At 51.9% G+C, this 14,887-nt stretch overlaps 1 protein-coding gene across 3 annotated transcripts in view; it reads left to right on the forward strand.

Moving 5' to 3' along the window:
- The window catches only part of POMT1 (protein O-mannosyltransferase 1), a 145,040-nt gene that overhangs the window by 86,989 nt on the left and 43,164 nt on the right, over nucleotides 1–14,887 (forward strand). For all 3 annotated transcript variants that reach the window (XR_011268474.1, XM_069609292.1, XM_069609293.1), the window contains exons 9-10: nucleotides 12,635–12,790; nucleotides 13,504–13,634. Coding sequence is in view for 2 of the 3 variants with exons in the window: in XM_069609292.1 (XP_069465393.1) it covers nucleotides 12,635–12,790; nucleotides 13,504–13,634 (287 nt within the window). In the remaining variant the exon portion in view is untranslated. The remainder of the gene's footprint in view (nucleotides 1–12,634; nucleotides 12,791–13,503; nucleotides 13,635–14,887) is intronic.

The following is a 14,887-nucleotide window of genomic DNA, read 5'->3' on the forward strand; positions in this document are numbered from 1 at the left end:
CAGACCTGATGTGTGCAGGGCTCTTCACTGCAGTCCTGATGTGTGCAGGGCTCTTCACTGCAGGCCTGATGTGTACAGGGTTCTTCTCTGCAGGCCTGATGTGTGCAGGTTTCTTCAGTGCAGTCCTGATGTGTGCAGGTTTCTTCACTGCAGTCCTGATGTGTGCAAGTTTCTTCACTGCAGTCCTGATGTGTGCAGGGCTCTACACTGCAGTCCTGATGTGTGCAGGGCTCTACACTGCAGTCCTGATGGTGTGCAGGTTTCTTCACTGCAGGCCTGATGGTATGCATGGGTTCTTCGCTGCAGCCCTGATGGTATGCAGGGGTTCTTCACTGCAGGCCTGATGGTATGCATGGGTTCTTCACTGCAGCCCTGATGGTATGCAGGGGTTCTTCACTGCAGCCCTGATGTTATGCAGGGGTTCTTCACTGCAGGCCTGATGGTATGCATGGGTTCGTCACTGCTGGCCTGATGGTATGCAGGGGTTCGTCACTGCTGGCCTGATGGTATGCAGGGGTTCTTCACTGCAGGCCTGATGGTATGCAGGGAATCATCACTGCAACCCTGATGGTATGTAGGGGTTCTTCACTGCAGGCCTGATGGTATGCAGGGGTTCTTCACTGCAGGCCTGATGGTATGCAGGGGTTCTTCACTGCAGGCCTGATGGTATGCAGGGGTTCATCACTGCAGGCCTGATGGTATGCAGGGGTTCTTCACTGCAGGCCTGATGGTATGCATGGGTTCTTCACTGCAGCCCTGATGGTATGCAGGGGTTCTTCACTGCAGCCCTGATGTTATGCAGGGGTTCTTCACTGCAGGCCTGATGGTATGCATGGGTTCGTCACTGCTGGCCTGATGGTATGCAGGGGTTCGTCACTGCTGGCCTGATGGTATGCAGGGTTCTTCACTGCAGGCCTGATGGTATGCAGGGGTTCTTCTCTGCAGGCCTGATGGTATGCAGGGGTTCTTCCCTGCAGGCCTGATGGTATGCAGGGGTTCGTCACAGCCTCTAGCTCCCTTCCTCAAGTTCAGGATACAGTGCCAACAATTATATAGGCTTCAAATGTTCAGTCAGGATTTTGGTTTCTCTTCCCCAAGTTTCAAGCACACTTGGTTTTAGTATAAAAAGTTCAGAAGGAGCTCAGTGTTCCCTTCCCCCAGCTTCAAGTACTGGTTCACAAAACATGTTTCCAAAGGAGCTCAGGCCTGATGGTATGCAGGGGTTCGTCACTGCAGCCCTGATGGTATGCAGGGGTTCTTCTCTGCAGGCCTGATGGTATGCAGGGGTTCTTCTCTGCTGGCCTGATGGTATGCAGGGTTTCGTCACTGCTGGCCTGATGGTATGCAGGGGTTCGTCACTGCTGGCCTGATCGTATGCAGGGGTTCGTCACTGCTGGTCTGATGGTATGCAGGGGTTCGTCACTGCTGACCTGATCGTATGCAGGGGTTCGTCACTGCTGGCCTGATGGTATGCAGGGGTTCGTCACTGCTGGCCTGATGGTATGCAGGGGTTCTTCACTGCAGCCCTGATGTTATGCAGGGGTTCTTCACTGCAGGCCTGATGGTATGCAGGGGTTCGTCACTGCTGGCCTGATGGTATGCAGGGGTTCGTCACTGCTGGCCTGATGGTATGCAGGGGTTCGTCACTGCTGGCCTGATGGTATGCAGGGGTTCTTCACTGCAGGCCTGATGGTATGCAGGGGTTCTTCTCTGCAGGCCTGATGGTATGCAGGGGCTCTTCCCTGCAGGCTTGATGGTATGCAGGGGTTCGTCACAGCCTCTAGCTCCCTTCCTCAAGTTCAGGATACAGTGCCAACAATTATATAGGCTTCAAATGTTCAGTCAGGATTTTGGTTTCTCTTCCCCAAGTTTCAAGCACACTTGGTTTTAGTATAAAGAGTTCAGAAGGAGCTCAGTGTTCCCTTCCCCCAGCTTCAAGTACTGGTTCACAAAACATGTTTCCAAAGGAGCTCAGGCCTGATGGTATGCAGGGGTTCGTCACTGCAGCCCTGATGGTATGCAGGGGTTCTTCTCTGCAGGCCTGATGGTATGCAGGGGTTCTTCTCTGCAGGCCTGATGGTATGCAGGGGTTCTTCTCTGCAGGCCTGATGGTATGCAGGGGTTCTTCTCTGCAGGCCTGATGGTATGCAGGGGTTCTTCTCTGCTGGCATGATGGTATGCAGGAGTTCGTCACTGCTGGCCTGATGGTATGCAGGGGTTCGTCACTGCTGGCCTGATGGTATGCAGGGGTTCGTCACTGCTGGCCTGATGGTATGCAGGGGTTCGTCACTGCTGGCTTGATGGTATGCAGGGGTTCTTCTCTGCAGGCCTGATGGTATGCAAGGGTTCTTCTCTGCAGGCCTGATGGTATGCAGGGGTTCGTCACTGCAGCCCTGATGGTATGCAGGGGTTCATCACTGCAGCCCTGATGGTATGCAGGGATTCTTCTCTGCAGGCCTGATGGTATGCAAGGGTTCTTCTCTGCAGGCCTGATGGTATGCAGAGGTTCATCACTGCAGCCCTGATGGTATGCAGGGGTACTTCTATGCAGGCAAGATGGTATGCAGGGGTTCTTCTCTGCTGGCCTGATGGTATGCAGGGGTTCGTCACTCCTGGCCTGATGGTATGCAGGGATTCGTCACTGCTGGCCTGATGGTATGCAGGGGTTCATCACTGCAGCCCTGATGGTATGCAGGGGTTCTTCACTGCAGGCCTGATGGTATGCAGGGGTTCTTCTCTGCTGGCCTGATGGTATGCAGGGGTTTGTCACTCCTGGCCTGATGGTATGCAGGGATTCGTCACTGCTGGCCTGATGGTATGCAGGGGTTCGTCACTGCTGGCCTGATGGTATGCAGGGGTTCTTCACTGCAGGCCTGATGGTATGCAAGGGTTCTTCACTGCTGGCCTGATGGTATGCAGGGGTTCATCACTGCAGCCATGATGGCATGCAGGGGTTCTTCTCTGCAGGCCTGATGGTATGCAAGGGTTCATCACTGCAGCCCTGATGGTATGCAGGGGTTCTTCACTGCAGCCCTGATGTTATGCAGGGGTTCTTCACTGCAGCCCTGATGTTATGCAGGGGTTCTTCACTGCAGCCCTGATGTTATGCAGGGGTTCTTCACTGCAGCCCTGATGGTATGCAGGGGTTCTTCACTGCAGGCCTGATGGTATGCAGGGGTTTGTCACTGCTGGCCTGATGGTATGCAGGGGTTCGTCACTGCTGGCCTGATGGTATGCAAGGGTTCGTCACTGCTGGCCTGATGGTATGCAGGGGTTCGTCACTGCTGGCCTGATGGTATGCAGGGGTTCTTCACTGCAGGCCTGATGGTATGCAGGGGTTCGTCACTGCGGGCCTGATGGTATGCAGGGGTTCGTCACTGCTGGCCTGATGGTACGCAGGGGTTCGTCACTGCTGGCCTGATGGTACGCAGGGGTTCTTCTCGGCAGGCCTGTTGGTATGCAGGGGTTCTTCTCTGCAGGCCTGATGGTATGCAGGGGTTCTTCACTGCAGGCCTGATGGTATGCAGGGGTTCTTCACCGCAGGCCTGATGGTATGCAGGGGTTCTTCACCGCAGGCCTGATGGTATGCAGGGGTTCGTCACCGCAGCCCTGATGGTATGCAGGGGATCTTCTCTGCAGGCCTGATGGTATGCAAGGGTTCATCACTGCAGCCCTGATGGTATGCAGGGGTTCTTCACTGCAGGCCTGATGGTATGCATGGGTTCTTCACTGCAGCCCTGATGGTATGCAGGGGTTCTTCACTGCAGCCCTGATGTTATGCAGGGGTTCTTCACTGCAGCCCTGATGTTATGCAGGGGTTCTTCACTGCAGCCCTGATGTTATGCAGGGGTTCTTCACTGCAGCCCTGATGTTATGCAGGGGTTCTTCACTGCAGCCCTGATGGTATGCAGGGGTTCTTCACTGCAGCCCTGATGGTATGCAGGGGTTCTTCACTGCAGGCCTGATGGTATGCAGGGGTTTGTCACTGCTGGCCTGATGGTATGCAAGGGTTCGTCACTGCTGGCCTGATGGTATGCAGGGGTTCGTCACTGCTGGCCTGATGGTATGCAGGGGTTCTTCACTGCGGGCCTGATGGTATGCAGGGGTTCGTCACTGCGGGCCTGATGGTATGCAGGGGTTCGTCACTGCTGGCCTGATGGTATGCAGGGGTTCGTCACTGCTGGCCTGATGGTATGCAGGGGTTCTTCTCGGCAGGCCTGTTGGTATGCAGGGGTTCTTCTCTGCAGGCCTGATGGAATGCAGGGGTTCTTCTCGGCAGGCCTGATGGAATGCAGGGGTTCTTCACTGCAGGCCTGATGGTATGCAGGGGTTCTTCACCGCAGGCCTGATGGTATGCAGGGGTTCTTCACCGCAGGCCTGATGGTATGCAGGGGTTCGTCACCGCAGCCCTGATGGTATGCAGGGGTTCTTCTCTGCAGCCCTGATGGTATGCAGGGGTTCTTCTCTGCAGGCCAGATGGTATGCAGGGGTTCTTCTCTGCAGGCCTGATGGTATGCAAGGGTTAATCACTGCAGCCCTGATGGTATGCAGGGGTTCATCACTGCAGCCCTGATGGTATGCAGGGGTTCATCACTGCAGGCCTGATGGTATGCAGGGGTTCTTCACTGCAGCCCTGATGTTATGCAGGGGTTCTTCTCTGCAGGCCTGGTGATATGCAGGGGTTCTTCTCTGCAGGCCTGATGGTATACAAGGGTTCATCACTGCAGCCCTGATGGTATGCAGGGGTTCTTCACTGCAGGCCTGATGGTATGCATGGGTTCTTTACTGCAGCCCTGTTGGTATGCAGGGGTTCTTCACTGCAGCCCTGATGTTATGCAGGGGTTCTTCACTGCAGCCCTGATGTTATGCAGGGGTTCTTCACTGCAGCCCTGATGTTATGCAGGGGTTCTTCACTGCAGCCCTGATGGTATGCAGGGGTTCTTCACTGCAGGCCTGATGGTATGCAGGGGTTCGTCACTGCTGGCCTGATGGTATGCAGGGGTTTGTCACTGCTGGCCTGATGGTATGCAGGGGTTTGTCACTGCTGGCCTGATGGTATGCAGGGGTTCTTCACTGCAGGCCTGATGGTATGCAGGGGTTTGTCACTGCGGGCCTGATGGTATGCAGGGGTTCGTCACTGCTGGCCTGATGGTATGCAGGGGTTCGTCACTGCTGGCCGATGGTATGCAGGGGTTCTTCTCGGCAGGCCTGTTGGTATGCAGGGGTTCTTCACTGCAGGCCTGATGGTATGCAGGGGTTCTTCACCGCAGGCCTGATGGTATGCAGGGGTTCTTCACCGCAGGCCTGATGGTATGCAGGGGTTCTTCACCGCAGGCCTGATGGTATGCAGGGGTTCGTCACCGCAGCCCTGATGGTATGCAGGGGTTCTTCTCTGCAGCCCTGATGGTATGCAGGGGTTCTTCTCTGCAGGCCAGATGGTATGCAGGGGTTCTTCTCTGCAGGCCTGATGGTATGCAAGGGTTAATCACTGCAGCCCTGATGGTATGCAGGGGTTCATCACTGCAGCCCTGATGGTATGCAGGGGTTCATCACTGCAGGCCTGATGGTATGCAGGGGTTCATCACTGCAGGCCTGATGGTATGCAGGGGTTCTTCTCTGCAGGCCTGGTGATATGCAGGGGTTCTTCTCTGCAGGCCTGATGGTATGCAAGGGTTCTTCACTGCTGGCCTGATGGTATGCAGGGGTTCATCACTGCAGCCCTGATGGTATGCAGGGGTTCTTTTCTGCAGGCCTGATGGTATGCAAGGGTTCTTCTCTGCAGGCCTGATGGTATGCAGGGGTTCGTCACTGCAGCCCTGATGGTATGCAGGGGTTCATCACTGCAGCCCTGATGGTATGCAGGGGTTCTTCTCTGCAGGCCTGATGGTATGCAAGGGTTCTTCTCTGCAGGCCTGATGGTATGCAGGGGTTCATCACTGCAGCCCTGATGGTATGCAGGGGTTCTTCTCTGCTGGCCTTATGGTATGCAGGGGTTCTTCTCTACTGGCCTGATGGTATGCAGGGGTTCGTCACTCCTGGCCTGATGGTATGCAGGGATTCGTCACTGCTGGCCTGATGGTATGCAGGGGTTCGTCACTGCTGGCCTGATGGTATGCAGGGGTTCTTCACTGCAGGCCTGATGGTATGCAAGGGTTCTTCACTGCTGGCCTGATGGTATGCAGGGGTTCATCACTGCAGCCCTGATGGTATGCAGGGGTTCTTCTCTGCAGGCCTGATGGTATGCAAGGGTTCTTCACTGCAGCCCTGATGGTATGCAGGGGTTCGTCACTGCAGCCCTGATGGTATGCAGGGGTTCTTCTCTGCAGGCCTGATGGTATGCAGGGGTTCTTCTCTGCTGGCCTGATGGTATGCAGGGGTTCGTCACTCCTGGCCTGATGGTATGCAGGGATTCGTCACTGCTGGCCTGATGGTATGCAGGGGTTCGTCACTGCTGGCCTGATGGTATGCAGGGGTTCGTCACTGCTGGCCTGATGGTATGCAGGGGTTCTTCACTGCAGGCCTGATGGTATGCAAGGGTTCTTCACTGCTGGCCTGATGGTATGCAGGGGTTCATCACTGCAGCCCTGATGGTATGCAGGGGTTCTTCTCTGCAGGCCTGATGGTATGCAAGGGTTCTTCACTGCAGCCCTGATGGTATGCAGGGGTTCGTCACTGCTGGCCTGATGGTATGCAGGGGTTCGTCACTGCTGGCCTGATCGTATGCAGGGGTTCGTCACTGCTGGCCTGATGGTATGCAGGGGTTCGTCACTGCTGGCCTGATGGTATGCAGGGGTTCGTCACTGCTGGCCTGATGGTATGCAGGGGTTCGTCACTGCTGGCCTGATCGTATGCAGGGGTTCATCACTGCTGGCCTGATCGTATGCAGGGGTTCATCACTGCTGGTCTGATGGTATGCAGGGGTTCTTCACTGCAGGCCTGATGGTATGCAGGGGTTCTTCTCTGCGGGCCTGATGGTATACAGGGGTTCTTCCCTGCAGGCCTGATGGTATGCAGGGGTTCGTCACAGCCTCTAGCTCCCTTCCTCAAGTTCAGGATACAGTGCCAACAATTATATAGGCTTCAAATGTTCAGTCAGGATTTTGGTTTTTTTCCCCAAGTTTCAAGCACACTTGGTTTTAGTATAAAAAGTTCAGAAGGAGCTCAGTGTTCCCTTCCCCCAGCTTCAAGTACTGGTTCACAAAACATGTTTCCAAAGGAGCTCAGGGTCCCCCCCCCCCCCCACCCATGCTTCAAGTAGTGGTTTACAGAACTCCAGTGTTCAGTGTTATCTTGTTTCAGGGTTATGTTCACAATTCTCCTAGATGTGTTGTGGCTTCCTGGACTAGGCACAGTTAACAAGCCACACGGCCCACCCATTACAGGTCACACAACCAGTTACCCTTGCCCCAGCTTTCTGCCACATTGACTTAGATTGGTTTGGCAATTCACAACCACCTCAGAAGCTCACAAGTTCATATATTAATGGTTTCTCTTTCTTGGCACTTCCTTGGCTCTCTTTTGCTTTCTTTTACAGCCTTCACTTCCACTTATTCAGCATACTTTTGCTTGGTTGGCATTTTGCTCACACTTCACTGGCTCCCCTCGCCTGCTCTTTCAGATTTAATTCTTGTTTTCACAGCATTAACATATTACTTGCTTAGTATCCTCGATTGATCAGAGTCTTTTGAACATGTATACTTTTTTCAGACGTGACCACTCTGATATATGTATTTTATTGTGCATTTGTAAGGTGCTTCTACAGCAAGAAATTGCTTCAAAGCACCCACAGGGCAGGGGAGGAAACATGGGACAAAGGCAATAGAATACAATCATGAACAGGATAGAGGTTGTACTACTAGGCATTGTGAGCATTTGGATCGTGCAAGTACAGAGAGAGAAGGGACAGGGGTAAGTGCTATGAAATTCCCCTGAGGGGGGTGCCAGGGGGTAGGTTGCCAGGAACCGTTGAGTGCTTGGCAGAGAGGACACATAGTAAAGAGTGGTCTTCTTCCGATACAATAAGTGCTGTCCCGTGAGGGAACACAAGCCAGTGGGTGCCCAAGGACACAAGGGTCAAGGCCACCAATCTCAGCTACTGAGGTGTTTAGCGGAAAGTCTTGAGGCGCTTCTGGAATTTGAGATGATCTGCCTCAAGACTGAGGGGGAGAGGGAGGCTGTTCCAGAGGAGGGAGCCAGTCGATGAAAGAGATCAGCCTCCAGCCTGCTGCTTAGAGAAGCGCTTGTCACACAGAGAGTTGGAGCCGTAGGAATGTAAATGTCTGGAGGGAGAGAATTTGGTGAGAGCAAGTTGTAGATAGCTTGGTCCCTGGCCCCGGACAGCCTTATTGGGCCCTAGAGGGCTTTGAATTTGATCCTTGCAGCCACCGGGAGCCAGTGGAGAGAATGTAGGGCTGGAGAAATAAGGTCCCTGGGCTTGAGGCCAAGGATAAGTCTCGCAGCCCTATTCTTGATAAGCTAGAGGGGGCAGAGAGAGGAAGAGGGTAGATTAAGGAAGATGCTGTTGCAGTAGTCCAGTCTAGAAAGTACCATGGCTCTAGAGACTTTGAGCTTCTAGGGAAAGGTGAGGAAAGGAAGGATGCCTCTGAGGAGGTGGAGTTGGGAGTGGGCCTTCTTGGCAAGGTCCATAATTTGAGGGAGGAAAGAGAGGCGTCCAAGATGACTGAGGTTTATAGCTTCATATGAAGGAGCGGGTGGGTGAGCCCATAGAGGGTGGCCAGTATATATTGTTTCTACAAAGTCCACTTCTAACATTGCATTAATTTTGTTTCGTTCTTCTGCTTTGATCAGAGGCTTTTGAGAAAATGCTGATTCCACGAGACCACTCCGATACAGTGTAACTCAGCAACTTTCATAGGCACACCGGGTTTCTCGCATTCTCTGGAACTCACCTGTTGCAATGCCCTTTTCTTTAGCTTCCTCGTTGAGATGATTTCTTATATTTCAGGTTGGGGTCTCACTGCCTGATCCTCAGGCACTCCTGGACTGATACTTCCATTCAGGGGAACAAGCAATGTTTGGCCACCGGGAAGTGACCAACACTCTCCAAGGTTTACTTCTCCTGCCGGCTCCCTGGAGACACGGCTCCCTTGCCAGGCATTTCCACTCTGCTTCACTGTGTGGTCCTTCGGCGTCTCGGGTTACGTTCTTTGGCTTCCTGCTGTTTGGGCTGGCCCTCCTGCTGCTCTCCCTCCTTCCACCAACGCAGCTCTCTCTCTGCCCGGCGTCTTCCTTGGTTCTTTGGTGCTCTGCCTTTTATACACCTGAGCCCCATCAAGGGGTTTCGGGTGCGACCCACTCGCCTGGTTTGCCTGATTCCAATTGGGCCAATTACTGGGACATGCCAAATCTTCAGCTCTGTAGTCATCAGGATCCCCCTTCTTCGTCCCAGTAATAGAGTGGTGTTTCACATAGGAAGTGTGAATTATTCCTAGTTCCCTCTTCTTCCTCGCAGTACTAGGAAGGGATGAATGGGACATTATGGTTTGGGTGTGTATATAACCCATAAAGGCTGAGGAAGGGTTAGATAGGTCAGTGTTAGGAAGGGGGTGGGGGGAGCGTGTCTTGCCTTCAGTTCCTCTCTCCCCAATCCCCAAGGACTCTCCAACCTGGTGATCCACCCCGTTAGTCCACCCCTCAGGGTCGGGATCCAAAAGCGATGGCCTATCCCTGGCCACCTGAACAGAACATCCCTGCGGAGTAGATGTGAGAGTACCTTCTGGTTTCTCACATTAGCCAAAGGTATACCTTGCGTTTACTTGTTCACGGCTGCCCGACGGGAACTTCTTATCATTACAAAAGAAAATTCTGCCTTACCTTCACAGGCGTTCATTGCGCTTGACTTCATCGGCCTTACTGACCGTCCACTGTTCTCGGTTTGAACATTGGGGAGGCCGTGCCTTCCCCATAGCTGGTCCTAAACTTTGGAACCAGCTACCACTTTTGCTTAGGACCACTTATGAATTTAGTCTTTTTAAATCTCACTTGAAAACCTATTTATTGTCTTAATTATCCCCCGTCTTTCGGTGTTACTGTTATTAGTTTCCTGCTATATTTCAGCGCCTTTATGCTCTTGCGTGAAAGCCACGCTACATAATGACTGGATGGATGGAGGGTTCTTCAATGCAGTCCTGATGTATTCAGGGTTATTCAATGCAGGCCTCATTTATGCACGGTTTTTCAATACAGGCCTTGTGCATGCAGGGTTCGTCAATGCAGGCCTTGTGCATGCAGGGTTCGTCAATGCAGTCCTAATGTATGGAGAGTTCGTCAGTGCAGGCCTGGTGTATGCGGGGTTCTCAGTACAGTCCTAATGTATGGAGAGTTCTTCAGTGCAGGCCCGGTGTATGCAGGGTTCTCCAGTACAGTCCTAATGTATGGAGAGTTCTTCAGTGCAGGCCTGGTGTATGCAGGGCTCTCCAGTACAGTCCTAATGTATGGAGAGTTCTTCAGTGCAGGCCTGGTGTATGCAGGGTTCTCCAGTACAGTCCTAATGTATGGAGAGTTCTTCAGTGCAGGCCTGGTGTATGCAGGGTTCTCCAGTACAGTCCTAATGTATGGAGAGTTCTTCAGTGCAGGCCTGGTGTATGCAGGGTTCTCCAGTACAGTCCTAATGTATGGAGAGTTCTTCAGTGCAGGCCTGGTGTATGCAGGGCTCTCCAGTACAGTCCTAATGTATGGAGAGTTCTTCAGTGCAGGCCTGGTGTATGCAGATTCTTCCAATGCAGGCCTCGTGTATGCAGGGTTCTCCAATGGAGGCCTGTTGAATGCAGGGCTCTTCAATTGAGGGCTGATGTATGCAGGGTTCTTCAGTGCAGTCCTGGTGGGTGCAGAGGTATTCAGTGCAGTCCTGGTGGGTGCAGAGGTCTCCAGTGTAGTCCTAATCTATGGAGGGCTCTTCCCTGCGGTCTTGATGTATGTTGGGTTCGTCAGTGCAGTCTGATGTATGCAGGATTCTCCAGTGCAGTCCTGATTTATGGAGGGTTCTTCACTGCAGACCTGATCTATGCAAGGTTCTTTTATTCAGGCCTAATGTATGCTGTGTTCCTCAGTGCAGTGCTGATGGATGCAGGGTTCTTCACTGCAGACCTGATCTATGCAAGGTTCTTTTATTCAGGCCTAATGTATGCTGTGTTCCTCAGTGCAGTGCTGATGGATGCAGGGTTCTTCAGTGCAGACCTGATCTATGCAAGGTTCTTTTATTCAGGCCTAATGTATGCTGTGTTCCTCAGTGCAGTGCTGATGGATGCAGGGTTCTTCACTGCAGACCTGATCTATGCAAGGTTCTTTTATTCAGGCCTAATGTATGCTGTGTTCCTCAGTGCAGTGCTGATGGATGCAGGGTTCTTCAGTGCAGACCTGATCTATGCAAGGTTCTTTTATTCAGGCCTAATGTATGCTGTGTTCCTCAGTGCAGTGCTGATGGATGCAGGGTTCTTCACTGCAGACCTGATCTATGCAAGGTTCTTTTATTCAGGCCTAATGTATGCTGTGTTCCTCAGTGCAGTGCTGATGGATGCAGGGTTCTTCACTGCAGACCTGATCTATGCAAGGTTCTTTTATTCAGGCCTAATGTATGCTGTGTTCCTCAGTGCAGTGCTGATGGATGCAGGGTTCTTCAGTGCAGACCTGATCTATGCAAGGTTCTTTTATTCAGGCCTAATGTATGCTGTGTTCCTCAGTGCAGTGCTGATGGATGCAGGGTTCTTCAGTGCAGACCTAATCTATGCAAGGTTCTTTTATTCAGGCCTGATGTATGGGGTGTTCCTCGATGCAGTGCTGATGGATGCAGTGTTCTTCAGTGCAGACCTAATCTATGCAAGGTTCTTTTATTCAGGCCTAATGTATGCTGTGTTCCTCAGTGCAGTGCTGATGGATGCAGGGTTCTTCACTGCAGACCTGATCTATGCAAGGTTCTTTTATTCAGGCCTAATGTATGCTGTGTTCCTCAGTGCAGTGCTGATGGATGCAGGGTTCTTCAGTGCAGACCTAATCTATGCAAGGTTCTTTTATTCAGGCCTGATGTATGCTGTGTTCCTCAGTGCAGTGCTGATGGATGCAGGGTTCGTTAGTGTAGTCCAGATGCATGCAGGCTTCTTTTGTGCGGTCCTGATGTATGCACAGTTATTCAATGCCCCTGATGTATGTGCGGCTTTGCAATGCAGCCTGCTGTATGTGTGGCTCTTCATGAAGGCATTTTGTGAGTGTAGCGTTTACTGTGGGGGTTTTCAATGTGGCCTGGTGTATTTACATCTCTTCAATGCAGGCTTGGTATATGTGACATGTTTGGAGGGAGGGAGGGAGGGAGCGAGGGAGGGAGGGAGGGAGGGAGGGAGGCAGGCAGGCTCTGTACTGTTCTATGTCTTTATTTCCTGAGAACCCTCACTGTGATGTCCATACCAGCACATTATTCAATTGTTATGCTAAGTTACTGAATTTAAGTCGTATCTACGAAGCCCCAATTTTGGCAAACAAAGTAACAGCCACAGGGGCAGCGTGGGAACTGGTTTGCTCAGCTTCAACCAATGTACTGAAGCTAAACTAGCTAGAACTCTGTCTTCTTGTTCAGTAGCTTGCAATTTAACCAGTAAACATCTCCTCCCTTGCCTTCCTACAGCTTACCATATTGTGGCATGTCCTAGCCCGTGTTGGGGCCCTGCTGGTGACCCCAGTCGTTCTGTACCTCTGCATTTTCTACATTCACCTGTCACTGCTGTGCCGCTCTGGGCCGCACGACCAGATCATGAGCAGTGCTTTCCAAGCCAGCCTGGAGGTAAGGGAAGCTGGATAACCTATTCTGGGGGGTCAGGGTGGCCCCTGACATTCTAGAGCCACCCCTTATTCTGTGCTGGGGATACAGGGTCTTGTGATGGTTGATTTACTTGTTGATCTAAGGGCAGGACAGATCCAGACTGTGACAGGGCAGATGGACCTGCATCGTCCATCTGCTACCCGTGTCTGAGTGAATGGACCTGCCGCCTCCTACAGAAAGGACATCACTGTATTGTGAGCCTCTTGCAGCTCAGACGTATGTCTCGCATACTGCCCTCTTCACATCCATTAGATCTAGTGCTGTTTTGCTGCCTCCCCAAAAGGACAAAGTATGCATGTATTTTATGCTCTGCTGAATTTCGGACAAAGGCAACTCTCCCGCCTGCTGCCCACACCTGGACAAAAGAAGACCAGTATATCCAGGACTCCCCACTAGCTAGTGATGATTGTCTCTTGGCAAGTAAGAAATGGTGTGCTGTGTGTATGTGTAGAATTGAGGTGGCAAGCAACTTTTTATGACTGGCTAATAGCCTGCATCCTGAATTCTTTACCCCTGGTATATTGCTATCCTCCAGGCTCCTAGAAGTCGAGCAGAGCAGTATCTCCTGTCAACTGCCATATATAGGTCGGATCTCCTATTTATGGGGGTATCGCAGTTCAGAAGGTGAACGGTCATTTATCGCTTGGCTCCTTATCTGTTTTTCACTTGTGCAGGGAGGGCTGTCCCGAATCACTCAGGGTCAGCCATTGGAGGTGGCGTATGGTTCGCAGATCACAATGAGGAGTGTTATGACGAAACCTGTGCCGTGCTGGCTGCACTCCCATAAGAACACCTACCCAATCAGGTGAGAGGGCACTTGTGCACAAATAAATCTTGTACAAGAGAAGATTGCACCACTGTATCGGATAAGGCGGCACACCTACCCCATCTTTTGAGAAACTGCAGCTACCCCCATCAAGAGACTGGCAGCTCTCGTAAAAGAAACCCCTACTCATCAGGTGATGGACTGCTCCTGCGAGAATATGAACACTCAGGACCATTGAGTGAGTGTCCGCTCCTGCAGGAACACCTTCCCCCATCATGTAAGGGGCCGCTTCTGTAGAAACACCTCTACCCAGCGGGTGAGGGACAGCTCTTGGAAAAACACCCACCTCTTCTGTAGAAACACCTCTACCCAGCTGATGAGGGACAACTCTTGCAATAACACCCATCTGATCAGGTCAGAAGGTGTTCCTGCAGAAATACCTACCCATATCTGGTGAGGGATAGCTCTCCTAAAGAAAACCTACCCCATCATTTGAGGTGCATCCCCTGGAGGAAACTCTACCCCATGGCTGAGGGGCCGCTCTTGCAGGGACAGATTCCCTATCAGGTGAGGGGCTGCTCCTGCAGGAATACCTGCCCTACTGGGTGAGGGGCTTCTCCTGCAGGAATACCTACACTACTGGGTGAGGGGATGCTCTTGCAGGGACAGCTTCCCCATCAGGTGAGGGGTTGCTCCTGCAGGAATACCTACCCTACTGGGTGAGGGGGCACTCTTGCAGAGACACCTAGTGCCTCAAGGTTGCTTCTGCAGGAACACCTCCCCACCCATTCGGGAAAGAGGTGACACTCCTACATGCTGCCCTGCAGATAAGGCGTGTATCTTCCATGTGTACTCCCTACAAATAGGCAAATACTCCAAGGAAAATAAAGCGACAGAGCAAAAATACTCCCAACAAAAATAGGAATAAGACATGTAGAACATTGTGCCCCTGCTTTCACCCACACAGGTCCATGGATCTGTTTGGACCTGTAGTGCATGTAGTAAAACAGGGAGAAACTATTATTACTGCCTGATCGGAAGAAGTAAACATGTATCTTTTAATGTGCATAAATAACTAGGTGCAAAGAAATAATTACTACAAAAACATTTCCGTTTTCCCGTTAAAACATTTTTACTCGCTTATAAAATACTCCCATTGAGAACTGGAATTACATTTTTACTCCCTAAAAATCATTTTATTCCCAACTTTAAAAAACAGGGAGTAAAGTACTCCCACTTCCAAATGTTATTTGGCACACTGCCCCACATGTTAAGTGTTCCTACAAGAACAA

The sequence above is a fragment of the Ambystoma mexicanum genome, chromosome 8 (genome assembly GCF_040938575.1).
Source record: "Ambystoma mexicanum isolate Mex_15411 chromosome 8, UKY_AmexF1_1, whole genome shotgun sequence".
NCBI classification, from domain to species: domain Eukaryota; kingdom Metazoa; phylum Chordata; class Amphibia; order Caudata; family Ambystomatidae; genus Ambystoma; species Ambystoma mexicanum.